The sequence below is a fragment of the Dermacentor andersoni genome, chromosome 10 (genome assembly GCF_023375885.2).
Source record: "Dermacentor andersoni chromosome 10, qqDerAnde1_hic_scaffold, whole genome shotgun sequence".
Taxonomy (NCBI): Eukaryota; Metazoa; Arthropoda; class Arachnida; order Ixodida; family Ixodidae; genus Dermacentor; species Dermacentor andersoni.
In genome coordinates this window covers 26296968-26314146 of record NC_092823.1, presented here as the reverse complement: position 1 = coordinate 26314146, position 17179 = coordinate 26296968, and the positions used below count along the sequence as shown (strand labels likewise).

The window sequence follows — 17179 nt, the reverse complement described above, 5'->3', positions numbered from 1 at the left end:
CAGAAAACTATGACAGCTCTGTAAGAATCGCGTCGATATTCGCACGGCAGTAATCGTAAATAGATTTCGTTGATTTTTCTGGTTTACTACTTTGTAAAAGGTATTCACAGTGTACTACGTTGTGGTCGCTAATACATTCAAGGACGTGAACAAGCATATTTTCCGGTTCGGTTGTGAGGACTAGATATAGAATAGCGTTTCCACGTGTTGGCTTGCAAACTATTTGATGCAGATCAAATTAACAAAGAACATCGAGAAATTCCTTGCATTGCGCAACCTAGGGGCGTACACGTCTGCCAATTTATTGTGGGGTCGTTGAAATCGCCTGCAAGGATTATAGGTGAAGTTGGATACTTGTCTTGGATTAAAGTTAGCGAATGATTAAGACTCTCGATGAATTCAGAAGTAGAATCAGGCGGACGGTAACAGACTCCGACTGCGCAAGTCACAGAGGGACAGACCTGAAGTGAAATCCACAAAATTTCAATATTTGACTGCGTGTCAACAACGCGAGCACATAGATTAGATTTCACGGCAGCTACAACACCGCCTCCCCGTGCGCCCACCCTATCATGTTTAAATATAGTAAAGTTTCTAGAGAGCGACAGCTCGTTGTCCCCAATATCGGGTGTAAGCCAAGTTTCTGTCCCAAGAACAATATCTACAGAACAAGCCTCAATAAATGCACATAGCTGGTCTTGCTTGTGAAACATGCTTCGAAAGTTGCACACCAGGAGTGACGATGAATCACCTTGATTAGCATGACTGTGTCAATCATTCTGGTTAGTTTCGTCCCCTCGTGCGCCAACAGTAGGTTGCTCACTCAGCCGACATACTTCGCCTTCATTGCGCGTTGAAAGACAGCTTACTTTGTTTTGTGATGAATCAAAGGTGTAACATTTGCTTCCAAGAAGAAGTTTATCCTAGGCCACAGTATATTTTTGGTTAGGCTTACGTACTTCGCGTGCGAAATCTCTGAGTTTCTTCCTGATGAGCTGCATTCGGGCCGAGAAATCTTCTTCAATCCACACGTGTGGCTTCTGCAGGTCCTTCAATTTGGAAGCATTTCTTAAAATGATGCTCTTGTCTTTAAAACTCAGAAATTTCACGACAATTGGTCGGATGTGACCTGCTTTAGGTCGACCTATTCTGTGGGCTCGCTCTATTTCACCTGCATTGAAGCCTAGCTTAGTTAACACAAACTGGTTGATGATGCGTTCAGTGTCAACCCATGTTTCTTTTGGTTCTTCCGGGATTCCCTTAAATATTAGGTTATTTCTGCGCATACGGTTATTTAGGTCATCAACAACCAGATTGACCTGCTCCAACTGTTTAGTTTCTATGGTCTTCAGCTGCTCTTGCGATTCCTGAAGGACTGAGTTAACGGTGGTGACGTCATGACACAGGTTATCAACTGCTTTTAGTCGCTCTTCGACACCGCTGAGTCGCCTTTTGATGTCAGTGACGCTCGTTTGAATATCCTTTAGTTTGTTTGAAGTGTCTTTCTGAAATTTTTCATTTGACAACGTTAACTCTTTAACAAGCGCGAGAACTTGGTCCACCTTATCCGGGCCCTGATTACCCTGCTTGTTAATATGAAACATGTTAATATAAAGAAATTAATGACCTGCTGTGCAGTATAGCTGTAATAAGCAATCTCTGGCTCAATTTCATCTGAATGGGCGGTATGTTAAAGCTTCTTTGTGAGGAATACTATTCATTCAGGCAGTTCTACCGAGCCTAATAGTGTCGTTCTGTCTCAGCAAGATGTGGTACCAACCCGTGACGTCCATTCCGAAGGCACGAAGACGTCAGGCTTCCGAGGCTGAAGACGAGACCCCTTGTGCCTGCAAACACAAAGATAAAATGCTACTCGACCTGTATTTTTTTCTTCTAAGTTTGTACCATTCGAGGTGCAAAACAGCAAATCTGGAAGAGCGTTTTCGCGTTTTGTTTTCATTTGCTTCGATACGTAGCAGGTAGTACAACATTAGAGGTACGTAATATTCATTATCGTTTATAGTAAACGACATACCAAAAAAACAAGGCGTGATTTGACATTGGCACTATCGCACTGCTAACTGTCAAATATAATGAGAGCTAGTCATCACCTAGTAGCGCTACGTTCCGACACACAAAATACTTTTCGGGGGTGCTCATACTTACTAGACACAAGAACTCCGTAATTATTGTTACTACGCCTACCATTCTAACCTCAGACAGGGTAGTCCTTCCGTTGCTCGTTTTCCAGATTCATTCATATTTCATACGGCAAAAAAGTGAGCGGCAATAAAAGCGCACCAAAGGGAAAATGAGATTGAGTTGCTATAGTAAATTACCGCTGAACAATACCAAAACATCCACTCACACCATGAGAAGGCGCTGCAAGCCAGAAACCCAGAAGAAAAAACGGGTGACGACGCCACTGTGCTGTCATGCGTAACCGCAAACTATTACATCACGGATGTCGAAGCTGTCTACTCTTCAATAGTTTATTTTTGATTGGGAAAAATTGTCTCAATTGCATTTGAAGTGACCGAAAAAGTGAACTCAGAGCTTCGACGACATATAGAGCGCCACAGTGGACCCCATGTGAGAAAGTACATTTATATCCACGACGTCATACTGGCGTACTGGTGCTGGGACTTGGGCGCTAAATTAGAAAATTGAAGTTTGCCCTTCATTTTACATTGTTGTTTTTAAAAAGCCTATCACCGTGAAATTACTAAAATTATAGTTTTGAAATGACCCCTGAATGACCTTTTATAGAAGTCGTTAAAATTAAAGCTAAAGTTAAAATATGCTATTTCAGAAATACTTTGCCGCGAAAACTGCTTTAATTCGTTCCGTAGAAGTGGAATTATTGGCAACCAAACACGCCCTTCGCGCTACTTCCGCTCGTTCTTGAATGCCTCCTCCCGCGAAGGCTAGGGCAGAGCCGGGACTGCCCCCAACGTTGCGCCTACTCAACGTAACCGTAGCGCGCAGTTCAAATTTGATTTTGGATGTTAACGTCGACGCCACCACTTCCGATTTCGGCGCCCACGAGGCGCCAAACTCAAGCGCGCGTTGTCCTCAGCGACTCGCAGTGCGCTTAGCCAATGGACTCGTCGCAGCACTCCACGGTGGCCGCGGTATCGAGGCTACGTAGTAGACCGCAGCTACAAGCAAATGTAATGCGTATGCGCGCAGTTTGCTTTGTACACGACAGCGCTTGGGTATGTATTCGCGCTCGTACGCCCCAGTCTGGCCTTGCTACGTGGTGCAGACCGACTTTATCCTTCACCGATGGATGGCAGCCAGACCATGACTTCGGCAGCCAGCTTGACCGATGGATGGCAGCCGCATCCAAGTCGCCGATTTTTGAAGCGCTGTCAATAAGTTTGTCAAGGCGTCTAACCATGATCGGACAGGAGGGAGCGCGCGCTGGAAAGGGTGCGTGTGGTCTGACCTAAAGTTGCGCGTGGTTCGAGGCTACTTCAACGTTCAAACGTAGTCGAAAATAGTGAGGCCCGACGGCTCCGACAGCGATAAGCAGGATGGCCAAAGTTTGTTCCCTACGCGGGCAGTCGCGGCGGAGCATGGGCAAGGGATAGCCGGCTTCTTCCGGAAGGGGGTAATTATTATCGAAATTCGAAATCACACTTCTGCTTACTTCAGCCTGCTTTTCAAAACTTCGTCAATACATACACACAGTCACAGTAGGAAGAAACGCACTGATTCAAACACTCACCTTGATTGGTGCCAGTTATTGTCTAATACCAGCCGCGGATGGGAATCTGCTATATTACGAAATAAAACGTGAGGAGCAGGCTCTTGCTGAAAAGAGAGCGTTTGAGAAAAGATGAACTCGCCCTCCGCTTGCGAGTTCCACGGGCCGAGTACCACTGCAAAACTTGGCTACGGTGTTCACAGCAGCGTATGCTATCCGCAGAATATGTTTTTTAACCAAGCCCGAAGGTGCGTGGTTCAGGACACCTATAAAGATTACTTTGTGGGTCGAAACTAGTTTAGTCTATCATTCTGTACTGCTTAAACGGAAATAAGGGTAGGGGCTGCAGTATACCACCAGAACAGGTTTTTCAAAGAAGCACGCGTTGATGATGTCTTTTCACCTTTCCAATCTCTTCTGGGGCATGCAGTCAACAAAAGCGCTGCCATTGGGGTTGCTTTCTATTACTCTGAGACTGCCGTCACTGGGGCGTGGATTCGGTCACCGACTACAGTGTTCAAGTCAACGCGTGCTTGACCACTATCACAAAATTCCGTCGTTTATCAAAGAACTCGACTGATACACAAGTTCGCATTGTTCCTTTCTCCTGTGGTGTCTCCTATACTACATTGGCTGAATTCTTGAAATATTTGCCTTCTCAATGTTGCAGTGTCTACGTGTGCCTTGTTACTTAGTATTTTTTGTTAATTCGAACCGACAACGCTTAATGGAGCTACTTACCCGTTTAACTCCAGGAAGATTACCAGGAGACCAAGGAGGATCCCTACCAAGAGTCCGTAAGTGGCGTTTAGCAGAACCACGCTCAGGCAGCTCAGCAACCAGAGGGCCTACAGAAGTTTCACGTCGATCAGAAAACTGTGTTTCCGCATTACACCGTTCTATTATTCTTATAGCGCTCCTTCTTCGTCTTAGGCACCGCGGAACAGGTATGTATTGCTTTACTCATTCTCCGAGAAAAATTATACCACTTAAGTACGATATTGGCGAGCAAGGTCCCAAGTGCATTGGATTAAAGTATAGAAGCGTCGCTTACACGATGCGTGATTGCTGGTTGTTTCTATTGGCAAACACTATTTAGTATTTGCCAATTAATGCGACTTGCGTTTGGGAAATTCGCACAATTTCCTGGTTCTCTGTATATAAGTCAATAGGTATTTGCCGCTTTTCAATTAACCTCTTGGACGGTCATTGAGGTGACTGGGTGGGTGTTGCGCTTGTATTAAAGAAGAAAAAAAAAATTACGGCCGAACCCATCTCACGACGACTATCGACGGTAATGCGGTTAGCGTTCTAGCATTGCAGCCGTAGACTGTATCGCACAAGTCACGTTTATTTAAAATTTGTGGCGTCATACTGAGACTTCTCTTGCTTCGGCTACATGCACACTGTGTCAGTCATCAGAAGAAGTGCGTGAATTGCAAAATTCGAATTGTTTAAAATATACCGTGCTCTTGTGGAAAGGTTTACGCAGGGCAAACAAATCGATGTGTAAATATCAGCATCCAGGAACATGCGATCAATGTAAAGAATGGCACTGATTCACATTTGGCGGCTCATTATCTCTTAAGAATAGGTAAACCACTTTTCGATAAAACTGAGATTTTGTACAGGCATAGAGCGCAAAAAGCAACGGAAATAACGGAGGCATTTTACAAGCTTTTGGAGGCTGACAGATGCATGAGTCAACCCTCGATAGACTCGTCACAGGCAGAAGTATCTTAAGTACGGATGTTTCTGTAAATCAGTTCTTGATTAGCCAGCTTTGCTCTTTACCACGTGTATGTTATTTCAATTTCCTCGCGTACACTTCAGAGGGTGGTTGTTCTGCGTTCAGCGTAATTTTCTACTAATTATGTTTCTTTGGAAATGAATTGTTAGTTGCGAGAAGCACCCGCGTTTGTCGTTTCCTCTTCCTTGTCTACGCCTTTTTCGCGCACTTTTTCTTTAAGATGGAACAACACCAACTCGCCCAGCTCTCTGTTTTGATGAACCGGACGAACAAGCTGGAATGTAGATGATGCCCCGAACGCGATAGCGCGACGAAGAGGGTACGACACTGAATGCATGACAGCGACTGTCTGACGAAACACCATGACGATGACGGCTTCCAATGGAGGCATAATCACTATTGAAATAAGACAGCGTGATTATGCTGAAATCATGAAGAAGGAATGATGATCACAGAACGAGAAAAATGGCATGACAATAGGATTACGTTTCTCAAGTGAAGAGAGTATAATGACTGCATGATGACAACTTTAGAAACTGGGTATGTGCCGGTAAGCATATGCCGCTCTTCCCTGAACGTCATCGAGCCAAATGTGTAAACTATAAAAATAATTAAACTATGAGCTTTTACGTGTTAAAACCACTTTCTAATTATGAGGCACGCCGTAGTGGAGGACTCCGGAAAGTTTCACCCCCTGGGGTTCTTTACATTGCACCTAAATTTCTTTACCTAAACACACGGGTGTTTCTGCATTTCACCCCCATCGAAATGCGGCCGCCGTGGCCGGGATTTGATCCCGCGACCTAGTTCTCAGCAGCCTAAGAATGGGTAAACATGCATGTGCCACTGGGAATGTGCCGCTCTACAATGACGAAAAATATCCCTTAAATTTCCGCGATGCTGAGCGGAGTCGACAACACGTCACAAGGGCTGCTCGAGGACAGCAGCGCTACACTTTAGCAGGCTGCGCCACAAATGCACCACTCATGTGCCGCTCTTCAATGAACGTTTCGCCAGCTTGGGCCACTCAGAATGTGCCACGCAGTGTGCGGCAAGCGTGGCAACAGTTCTCGTCGTGCGCAGGCACCGGCCCGCCACGCTTCTCGTCTCGGAGGCCATGCGCGGATTTCTCAGCAGCGCTACTAGATGGCACTACGTGTTCAGAAATAAGTGGGAGAGAGGATCCGGTTGCCGCAAGACGTGCTTCTCTGCATTCCCACGCACCGCCGGTGCGTCACGAATTTCGGAGGCCACTCGCAGGCTTCGCGGCGGGGGTGCCGAATGTTCTTGGTGAAGCGCAATAGTGGAATGTCGCTGAAGTACTCTCCTCATGCATAACTCGTTGCAACGGTGACCAAATGTTCTATCGATATAGTGATTCAATGCAGAACGCGTTACCGTCGACAGTCATCGTGTAATCACTTCCACCAATTTTTTTTTTCCAACGACACTGTGCGATACGCTTTCTGTGGATACATACATGTTGGAGTATCTTTATTGTCATGACGTGTTTTATTCTACGCTAAATGACGCAGCATCATGAAGCAGTCATGCGTTTCTTTTTACACTTTTCGAAATAAATTATATGGGGCAGAAAACATGAATATTACTCTTTTATTGTAATAAAAAGTGCAGTGGGGATGCTTCTCTTATGATGTGCAGTACGTGTGTGCGGCATTGTCTTCTAGATCACGACTGTCAAACGGCCTAGTTCACGCCCTGCAGCGGTGGTTCCGGGTGTTTGTTTGGCAAATGAAATCTCACCACAGCTGCAATTTGAAGGCATCAGTTGCTAGGATTGAGAGCACTGCCATTCAAGACCAGTTTATTCATCTTAGGGCGCCATTCTATTCATGCGCAGCATATACTAGGAGCAAGCGACGCGTCTGCCCTCTGATACAAATATGTGAGCACATGCACAATTTTCGCTTTGTATAAATCAAGGGCCCGCGATGCACATTTTTTCTCGAAACATAAGAGGAAGCTTTGGTTCGGGGCGAACCGAGATGCTGCATATTCAAAGATATGTAAAACGAAGAACTGTTTTTTATGAGGCAACCACTGAACCCGTCAAATTAATAGGTGTCCCTTCTGAGGGAGAAATAAAAATTCTAGTAATTGTTGGAAGCAAAATTTCGGTATGGGGCTTCAATTTTTTTTTTCAAAATTGGCGGAAATCGGTAAGTTAAAAACTCCGAATTTTACAAATTTGTAACTCAGCACCAAAAACAGATATCGCAGTTCTCGAAACGGCACAAGTTTTTAAGATATTTAGAATGGTTTTGCAAAAGTACTGCTCAGAAAATAGTGGTATATAAGACATTGCTGTGTAGAGAAACAATTTAGCGGGCTTTAGATGTAATATTACGTAAAATTCACGCAGACTTGTGACATTGTTTCGCATTGCTAAGTTAGAGTTGTAAGCTGGATAGCCGACATTTTGAAATTTTGTAATTTCCCAATGCTTTATTTAAATTCGCGACATAAAAAAATCTACTTCCAACCGCCACTGTACTTAAAAATTTAAAAAACACCAAACCTTATCATATATTCATTTGGTGCAGTAGTTGCCAAGGAAAATTATTTCTCAGTCTCTAAGCGAGCTAGAACTTCTTAACTGCCGCTGCAGAGATTACTATAACATCTAGAAGACCGTGCATGGCTTCGGGGCTAGTCCGCGAGTATCTGGCGCTCATAAACGATCACTCTGTATGAGCCGTTGCCCCTGCTTATAACGTCATTGCTTGCGTCATTTAAAGCCAAAAAAAGAAGACGTAGGCATGCCGAAAACGGTGAGAGCGAGTGACCGATGTTTTATGCGAAATGGTTTAATGCACACTTCCTGCATAAGAATATTATGTCTCTCGCACGTTAACCGCATTTTGTTTAAAAGTCGCGAACGTCTTCCTCCGGTGCAGAAAAACTGTTTCTATTGCCGCTTTTCTGTGTTACACAATGCACGCGCATGCGCAAAGAAAGGGCACGTCACTTACAAAATCAAAGCGGCTGATGACCCAAAACTTTCGTAAATGTCCCAGCTTGGCCAACATTGGAAGAAGGACTACAATAATTACCACACCGAGGACACACTGAAAAGAAACGAACGATACAGTTTCGCACTCAATTTTCAGAACAGTCGGCAAACTCAACTGAACAACGTATTGAATTGTGTACTATAGCGTGTACTGACGATCCTGCCTCGTTAACCGCCGTCTTTCTGGCACGAAGGTCATAAGTAACGTGGAACAGTGTGGCGCGAGTATCATGCACCTAGATTTTATAAAAGACCCATTGCGTTAATCGAATAAAACATAGTGCACATTGTTTCCAGTAGCGTATAGTAGCAGCCGCTAGTAATTTTTTCGCAACTGAGATTTAATTAGGTAATTGTAATTAATTTTTCAAAGTGTTAATGAGGCATTTGTGAGCGCAGCCAAGGGACATCTACCTGCAGTATTTTCGGCGAAGAAATAATTGTGTACTAATTTTATCCGACTGATAAATAAAACACACGAAATAATAAAAAACCTGTCACTGGGCTCCCACTCGCATCGCAAAGCAACGCCAAAGAACAGGATCCCTCTGAGTCAGCCAGGACGAAATAAAGGAAATAAAGAAACACATCGTAATCGAGTTAGTGTCTTATCGGCCGGGCCCCGGCGGAAGTGACACTTCGCGTTTGGTGTTAGTTGGAAACAAGCTGTGATATCTATTGTCTTAGCGTAGATAAACTGAATGGATGTTTTTTTTGTCACTAAACTTAATACCACAAAATAGTATTGACAGCGACAGTGCAGAGGGTTAAAGGTGCCTTCTTTTGTTTTGTCGCAGTCGACATGTCTCTGAAGAATGATGCTTGCCTCGGGAGATGCAAATGCCAATAAGAGGAAGGCCGTATAAATATATATATATATATATATATCGGAGATTATCGAAAGTTGTGAAAACCGGAGACGAACCGGCAGCTTCCAAAAACAGCGGCGTAGGACTCCATTTTTGAGTCCTAGCTGACGCACGGATGTTGTAACATTAATGGCCTCAAACCCTTATGCTAGCGCGCGGAACGTGGCCGCCTAGGTAACAATTTCCAAGTCATCAGTTTGGAAGATTCTAAACAACGGTCATTCACCGGTACCACCTTATCAAGCACCAATGCTTGGAAGATAGGGATCTGTAGAATCGCCTAGACTTCTCGAATTGAGTCCTCGCGAATTCCGATGCGTCACCGGACTTTTTGAGCAACATCACGTGCTCAGATGAAGCCAATTTTCGCAGAAAGGCCTAAGTAAATGCCATAATGCACACTATTGGAGGGACTCCACTCTACGCTGGGTGAAGCGCGATCGGATTCAGCACCAGTGGTCACTCAATGTGTGGTTCGGAATTTGCGCCGGTGCTATAATTGGTCCCATCTTGTTTGGTCACAGACTGACAAGACATCGTTACGTGAACGGAATCGTTGAAGGAGTGGCGGATGAGTTCCTCAGCTAAGTCCTGCTGTCACGTATTCCACTTCTGTGGTATCAGCAAGATGGGGCGCCAGTACACAGCAGTAGCCTATCATGAAACTGGCTGTAGGTGTCTTTTCATGCGCAATAGATTGGAAGGCACGGGCCTGTAAATTGGCCGGCTATGTCACCTGACCTCTCCCCACTCGATTTCTTTCTTTGTGGCCATGGGAAAGATCGTACTTACATAGTCGAGACGACCGCGTCAGACGAGCTCAAGGCAAGTATAACGGATGTCTGCCGTATAATTCCAACGTCAGTCATCAAGAAAGCCACTGAAGACGTGATAAAACGAACACAGTACTGCGTAGCTTCAGAAGGACATGTATTTGAACACGTCCTCTAGGCAGCAGCTGGTGTTCAATGGCGCTTACGAATGCATAGATAACAAGGTAACACTAAAATCTCCTTTTCTATAAATTTTGTGCAGACGTCGCGATTGCCAAATTGGCACATTTCGAAGTTGTACATATACTTTCTTGGAGGCAGCAATTTTTCGTCTTCTTTACACGTGGGTCGCTTCTCAGTCTGTTTATTTCGCTTTAATTTTTTTACCAAGAGCTCGTTTTGCAGCAGGTATCCACTGTCGTGAAAAATTAAACCATCAGTTTAATTTGGCTTTGGTGTGAAGCAAGCTTCTGGCGCGATTGTAGCTGGGCGCGCACCCTTTCGATGCGGTGCTAGGAAAGCCGGGATTTCGAAACATGCCAGGGCTAATGCCTATTACATTTCTTTTCGCTTTTCCTGCATACTCAGCGCGGTGCTTTGGCCGCTTCATGAAGGGGCGTTTGTTATCAATGTGATCAGTCGGCCTTGAGAGAGGGATAATAAGTGTGACGTAGGAATGAGAGGAAGGAATCGCTGCGAAGTTGCGAAACCTGCTGTGGTGCTTCTTCCGTACAGTTATAAAGTGATGCACTGCCTCTTCGGGTTTGCGACAGGCAAAGCACTTGCTTTCAATCAGCTTATTTGAGGGCACTTCTTTATGATGCAGGCAAGAGCAGTCATATGGCATTTTTCATATTTCGCGGGATTTATTTATCAGACGGAAAAAAATAGTATGCAATTGGTGCGTCACTGAAAATACCGCCGTTACATGTCCGTTGCCTGTGCCTGCTAATGCCTCATTGGCACTTTCATAATTAGAACAGTATTTCTCGAACTAGGTAATTAATTACATTTACCTTATTAATTCTCCCTAGCGAAAAAAATACTGGCGGCTACCACACTGTACTGGAAACAATATGCAATGGGTTTTCTTCGAGTAACAGATTTGTTCTTTTTTTTAAATCCTAGTGCATGATAGTTGGGACCCACCCTGTATACTGATTACGTGCTTCCGAGTAAAGGTCAGTGATAGCTTTTGTCTAACGCTGCTGACCTGCAGATCTAGTAATTTCTGCCAGGTCGATGTGAAGCAAGATACTATAGAACCAATAGATCACAAACGTTGCAGATCACAAACATGCGTTGTGGATTTGTATGAAGCTATAAGCACATACATTGGCTGTCTTTAGATTCAAGCATAATAATCCGTGGCTTGGTGCATACAGAGCGATCTGGCGTGTTCAGATTGACTAGTCGTAGAGCGAGATATTGCACGACAGATCGCTGTGCCCTGGTACCTAACAGGGTCACAAAGGCCCATATGAATTATTTACTCGAAGGCAAATGTCGCAAATGCATAATTCATGCCTGCTTAGCAAAACTTCTAAGACTAACGGCAGTATGGAGAGATTAGTTCACAAACTGAGCCGAAATAACCATTCTCTTTTCAGTGAACATCGTCCTAGAAAGCTGAAGCGCTGCTTTCGGTAAGCGTAGGTGGAACGAAACTCTATTTCGTAGCACATATAAAGAAAAGATATCTGAGAAGTGGTGCTAGCCTCAAAATTTCTGTTAGGCATTGATTCCTTGAACACTACCTGCTTCAAGTTCGCAGTTGCAAGAGCTGGTGTCAGTTGAATAATGAGAAATAACTTGCTTAGTACCTTTAATTGTCTACTTGGGCGCTGCTATTTATCAATGATCTAATGCCTGTCTCTTCCTGTAATCTCGATTAAGCAAAAGACAGCTCTGTCACCGCTTACTTTCTAAAAAAACCTGTTCGCACTAAGCACTAATACTAATGTAGCAGATGGCCCATTGCCGAAGTATACCACGCGATTTAATATATACAGCAAGAAAGCAGTGACTTCATAAACAAATAAGGTAAGGATTTATTCGCACGAGACAGCATAAAGAAAACACGCCGAAAGACAGTGTGGTTATGAAAAATAATGGCAGATTTTATTGTTAAAAAAGTTACGCATTTACCAACGATCCTTACCATCAATTGGCTAAATGTTACGTGATTTCAATTCAACAGGAAGTTCCATACCCAAAGTCAAGCAGTGTCAATACTTGGCTGTATTCTTCATAAAGGGAAGACTTACTCGAACATAGACCTAGATGGGAGAATGAAGGGGAAGCGGCACTCGGCTATACTGAAACGTAAATAACTTTAAGGTTTCAATAAATACGTGGTGGTGTGAAGAACCTGGAAAGGTTGTAACGTTTCCGGGGCTTAGGTTTCTGTGAGCGAGGGTCACAGAGCACAAAACCAGGCGGACGTCGGTGCCTTGTGTAAACAAAATATATTTTGCCAGGGCCCACTCCATCAGGTAGGAGCGGGATTAAGCGCCGCTGGCCTTCGATCTTACAACCGCCAATTCCTTGCTCGTGCACAGTAAACGTGCTAGGCATGTCGTCGTCGTCGCTTTTGGGCCGATCACTGTGGCACCTAGTAGCGCGCTACATTTGCAATTGCAATTATTTGCTTAGTATTATATATGTGGCTGGGGTTTGAAGATGATCGAAGTATTGTGGGCCGATTCGTACTGGGGCACCCAGTAAAATCACTAATGAAGCAGTGCAGTATGAAATAGGCTGGTAATCTTTGCTAGTCAGAGAAGAGGGGAGTAAAGTTACTTTTAATTACTCGAGGCGAAATTTAATGAAATGTGTTGGGCGCCTAAAGCGCCGAATTATCTGTACCTAAAAAGCATAGATACGGATTGAGAAACGAGGTCAAGAACGTTATCCACCAAGTACAGTTTAATTCAAACGACCAATAGACCACACGGACTCACGAAAAAGACAATGAGAGGAACACAGGCGGTAAATTCGATGCGAACATGGGAAACGTAAAACTCATTGAACCCTTACAAATCCGAGGAGATCTCAAATTTTAAGCTCGAAACTGCGTTCGCCAACGTGTGTTTATTGTGAATCCAAAGCACTTTAAGTGTCATTATAGCCCGTTTCCTCCTACGCTTCTTTCTCAGCTATATTTGGTGGATGCTTGACAAAAATCTCACGAAATAACACACATGAAGACGAAGGAGCGCGTACGTACAGAACGAGCGCATTATAAGCGTGTGCTCCTTTGCACTGATATGTGTGTTTTCGTAATACTTAACGCAGTTTTCACGATGTCGTACCGACTAGCCCTATTCGTCGCTTTTCTTAGCGGTTTTTGTGGGCTACACGCTTCTAAGAGCCCCCCCCCCCCCCCCCCCAAAAAAAAAAAAGAAAGAATGGCATGCATGATCGGCTCCCCTTATTGGATCACGCATAAAAAGAAAACATTATGGTACAGAGCCGCTAATACAACATACGAAGGTTACCTGCAAGGATGAAAGCTCCAAATGCTTCCAACACCACTCACCTCTGGGAGTGGCCGAAAAATTGGTGCAAATGCATACAGCGTCACGGCCACGAACACGCACGAGACGATGCCAGACACCTGTAAGCAACATTAGGCAAAGTATGCTTGCATATTCCTGATAAAAGCTAAAACGCAAACAGCACACGCGTGGTTGATGTCGCGCGAACTGTTTCCTGAACCCCATCGTAGCAACCAAAAACACATACTCAAGGTGCTTCATGACTGACGATCCCACCTTTCGGACTCATCTTTCGTGTCCCAATAAGGCCAGTGAAACACAATTAAACCGTTATTATTTTTCTAAATTAAGAATCTTTTACAGCAATGAAACCCTCTCCCAGTAGTGACAACAGCCATGACCATCTTTGAACAACGTGCCGGGCGTGAAAGCTTCCATCGCCTCTTTGTATATGCAAGCGCACTGAAACTACAGAGTAATGTCTCCAACTACCTTGCAAATATAAATATTCGTGCGAAAGCATCAAACGACCCATTGATCCAAAAAGACGACATCTGTAGCAGGGAAACGGCACGCAAATTCCTATTGCCTGCCACGCCCCGTCACGAGCGCGCCTCGAAGTAGCAGAGCGCGCAAATCGGCGCACCTGCTGTAGTGTTAGCGCGCCAGGTGTATAGCGAGTAGACATCGCTCGACACCACGTCACCAGCGCGCCTCAAACGAGCAGACACGCCAACGCGGCTAGACGGGTTGTCGGCGGCAGTCGCCTGATGCGCCGCGTGAAAGTGCAGCCGTCGCTCTCGGCAGCCAGCGCCCAGTTCGGGTCTCTCTCTCGCCCACACAGCGGTTGACTGGTGCGCGCTCCAACCGGCCTTGGACGCCGCTAATGCTTCCTCAGTCTCTTTGCGCAAGACTAGGTGACATGCGGCGTTGGCACCGCAGGTTGCTGCTGTTTCCTGGCTCGGTCATAACCTACCGCTATGATATATTACTCGCAGCACAAAACTTTAAGGACACCTCAGTGGCGTCCAGTTGGTAATTAATGCTTCCGCATTCACAACTCATAAAACGTGCTTAGATGCCCTCAGACAATTTTTTATACCGAAAAACGTGCGCTGTGGGCATAGAGAAAGAAATTCAACAAGAGGGGACACTCGGCAAAAACTGGCAACAGGAAACACGTCATGCCTAGTGGCAACCCCATCCGTTAGCTGACGCGAGCATCAGAAAAAAATAATGTGAAATGAACGTTCTTTATTATTTTTTTCCTCTGGAACTAAAAAAAGCTTTCCGTATAATAGAACTTATACTTCGCGACTTATTTTTCTTGCGTCACCTAGGAACAAGTTAACGACACACCAGACGCGCCATTTGCATGTGTCATTCACCAGACATGCCATCGAAGCGAGCGAGGCCAGCTGCGCATGTGAAGCTCGCCTGCTCGGCGACCAGTCTCTTTTGAATGTACCCCGTTTTTTGGTCTCCCAGCGTTTTCTTGCATTCCCTCTGCATTTCGACACGGCAGCGCTGCACTACTGTACTACAGCAAGGTGAGGAATTTTGTTTGACAGTCTGCGACGCACTTGAAGCACATTTAGCAAAGTTGATCCAAATAGGTCGCGAAGCTTCGTGCGCAAAGCGCTTCAGTACAAATCGTCATCGACATCAGCAAGGGTGGTTATGGGAGCAGCGATTGAAGCGCTACTATGTTTAGAGGTAACAAACATTGGGAAAGAAAAAAGCGTTTTTTAATTCAAGCGAGACACAGTTAGAATAATTCAACGAAAATAACATTCCTGGACAATTTTATTTATTCGTGACGGGTTAAGAAAATAAAAGTTTATTTCATTTTATAACTAAAAATGAATACATTTCTTTTCAGCGCCCATCGTTACAGGGAGCATTGACGCCGCTATCACTCGCAATGCAACGCACCCCTTGAAGTGTGCACAAAGGCGCGCTCGTAAAGTTCACCTGTTGAAATACGCTTCCCTCACACGGTGTGCTTTATCACTTGTCGAAGTTTGTCTGAATTTGGTGGCGCAGGTAGCTTCATCGCTTCTTAACCTGTTCAGTCAACAGTAGTGAGTTACGACCGCCAGATAATTGTGTTGTTGTTTTCGTGCGACTGCGCTGGCCGACAAGCTTCGCATCCAACGATAGGATCAGCACTTTGCACCTAAAACTTTCGTCGGCCTCCAGAGAAAGTATGTTCTGTGCAGGGGTGCGATGTCGTCAACCGTGCGGCTGGCGTTTTCCTGCATGGCTTTCCGCGCTGAAAGCTCTAAACGCCCATCAAGTGAAATGCCGGGGCATTTGAATATATAGCTCTGAAGGCAGGCCAACAAAACAAATTCGTGCCTTCGAAAACAAAATGACGTCACTTCTATTTTTAACGGATATGGCATAACATTATATTTTCTTCCCCCGGAAGCTTTCCCTCCACGTATACAGATGGCGCTAAGCCCCATGAACCACCGATGAACCGCCACGTTTTGAACGTATGGGCTCCTATGTAAGCTTCGCTACTCGGTATATTTACCTTGCATTTAGGCTTACTGCACAAAACCGAACCTATATAGTGACGCTGTTATCGAAAAACAGCTCCGCCGCCCAGGCCTAGTTAATTTGGGTTATTTACTCGTACTGGGAGGTGTTTGCGACGCTTTCTATGAACCCCAGCATTAGTGTAACTTATTTCGGTGGTTTTTGGGCAAGCTCACCGCACCTGGCTTTTTGACGAAAAGCACCTCGGCCGTCTGACGCAGTTTCGCGTGCACTGAATCTTACCGTGACAAGTTTTGGCGCTTTCTCTCACCACCGACATTATTGTAACTAATTTCGTTACTTTTTGGGGTTGTCTTAAAGCACAGTGGCCCCACTTGGCGGAGTGGCGCAGTTAGTGAGAAGCAGCTCGGCTGTGTGTCGCAGTTAGTTTCGCGTATGCTGAATCTTACTGGGACAAGTTCGTGACGCATTCTGTGACCCCAAAAATTATTGTAATTGGTTTCGTTACTTCTTGGGATACTTTTGAGGCATGCTCGCCGCGCTTCGGGTTGTGTAGCTGTTAGCAAAAAAGCAAGCCCGCCGTGGTGACAGTTAGTTTTGTGTGTACTGAATTTTAGTGGGACAAGCTTGTGACGCTTTTTATGGCCCTGCAACAACATACACCCCATTTCGGTACTCACACTTGTCCAAAACGCGACGAGCGAATGCCAAGAGTGATAACCCGGCAGTGTGTTGCTTGCGCCGGCAGGACGCGTAAAAGATAACGCTGGAGAGCTCCTGAACTTGACAATTCTTTCTTCTGAGCGACTGAAAACAGGCTTTGCACCCACGAATTCGCCTTGAGTGCGTCTAGAAGGCATTCTGCGAGCGTGTAACATGGCCTGGCTGAAAGCCTATGTTGTGGCCACCTCAGTGTACTTGGCGTACCATCGCGTCGACTGAGGCAAAGTTGTTTTAGAAACGAGCAGTCACCCGTGTATTTGTGCTCTTGAAGTGCAGGAAATAATGCCCAGCAAGGGAAGGACGCTTGAAA

General features: G+C 45.1%; 1 protein-coding gene across 2 annotated transcripts in view; it reads right to left on the bottom strand.

The window, feature by feature from the left end:
• LOC126519083 (sulfate transporter-like) overlaps positions 1-17179 on the bottom strand; it is a 138734-nt gene that overhangs the window by 23108 nt on the left and 98447 nt on the right. For both annotated transcript variants that reach the window (XM_055065264.2, XM_050168695.2), the window contains exons 10-13: positions 13680-13757; positions 8456-8551; positions 4454-4560; positions 1781-1847 (exon numbers count right to left, since the gene is read on the bottom strand). In XM_055065264.2, coding sequence (XP_054921239.1) covers positions 1781-1847; positions 4454-4560; positions 8456-8551; positions 13680-13757 — 348 coding nt within the window. The remainder of the gene's footprint in view (positions 1-1780; positions 1848-4453; positions 4561-8455; positions 8552-13679; positions 13758-17179) is intronic.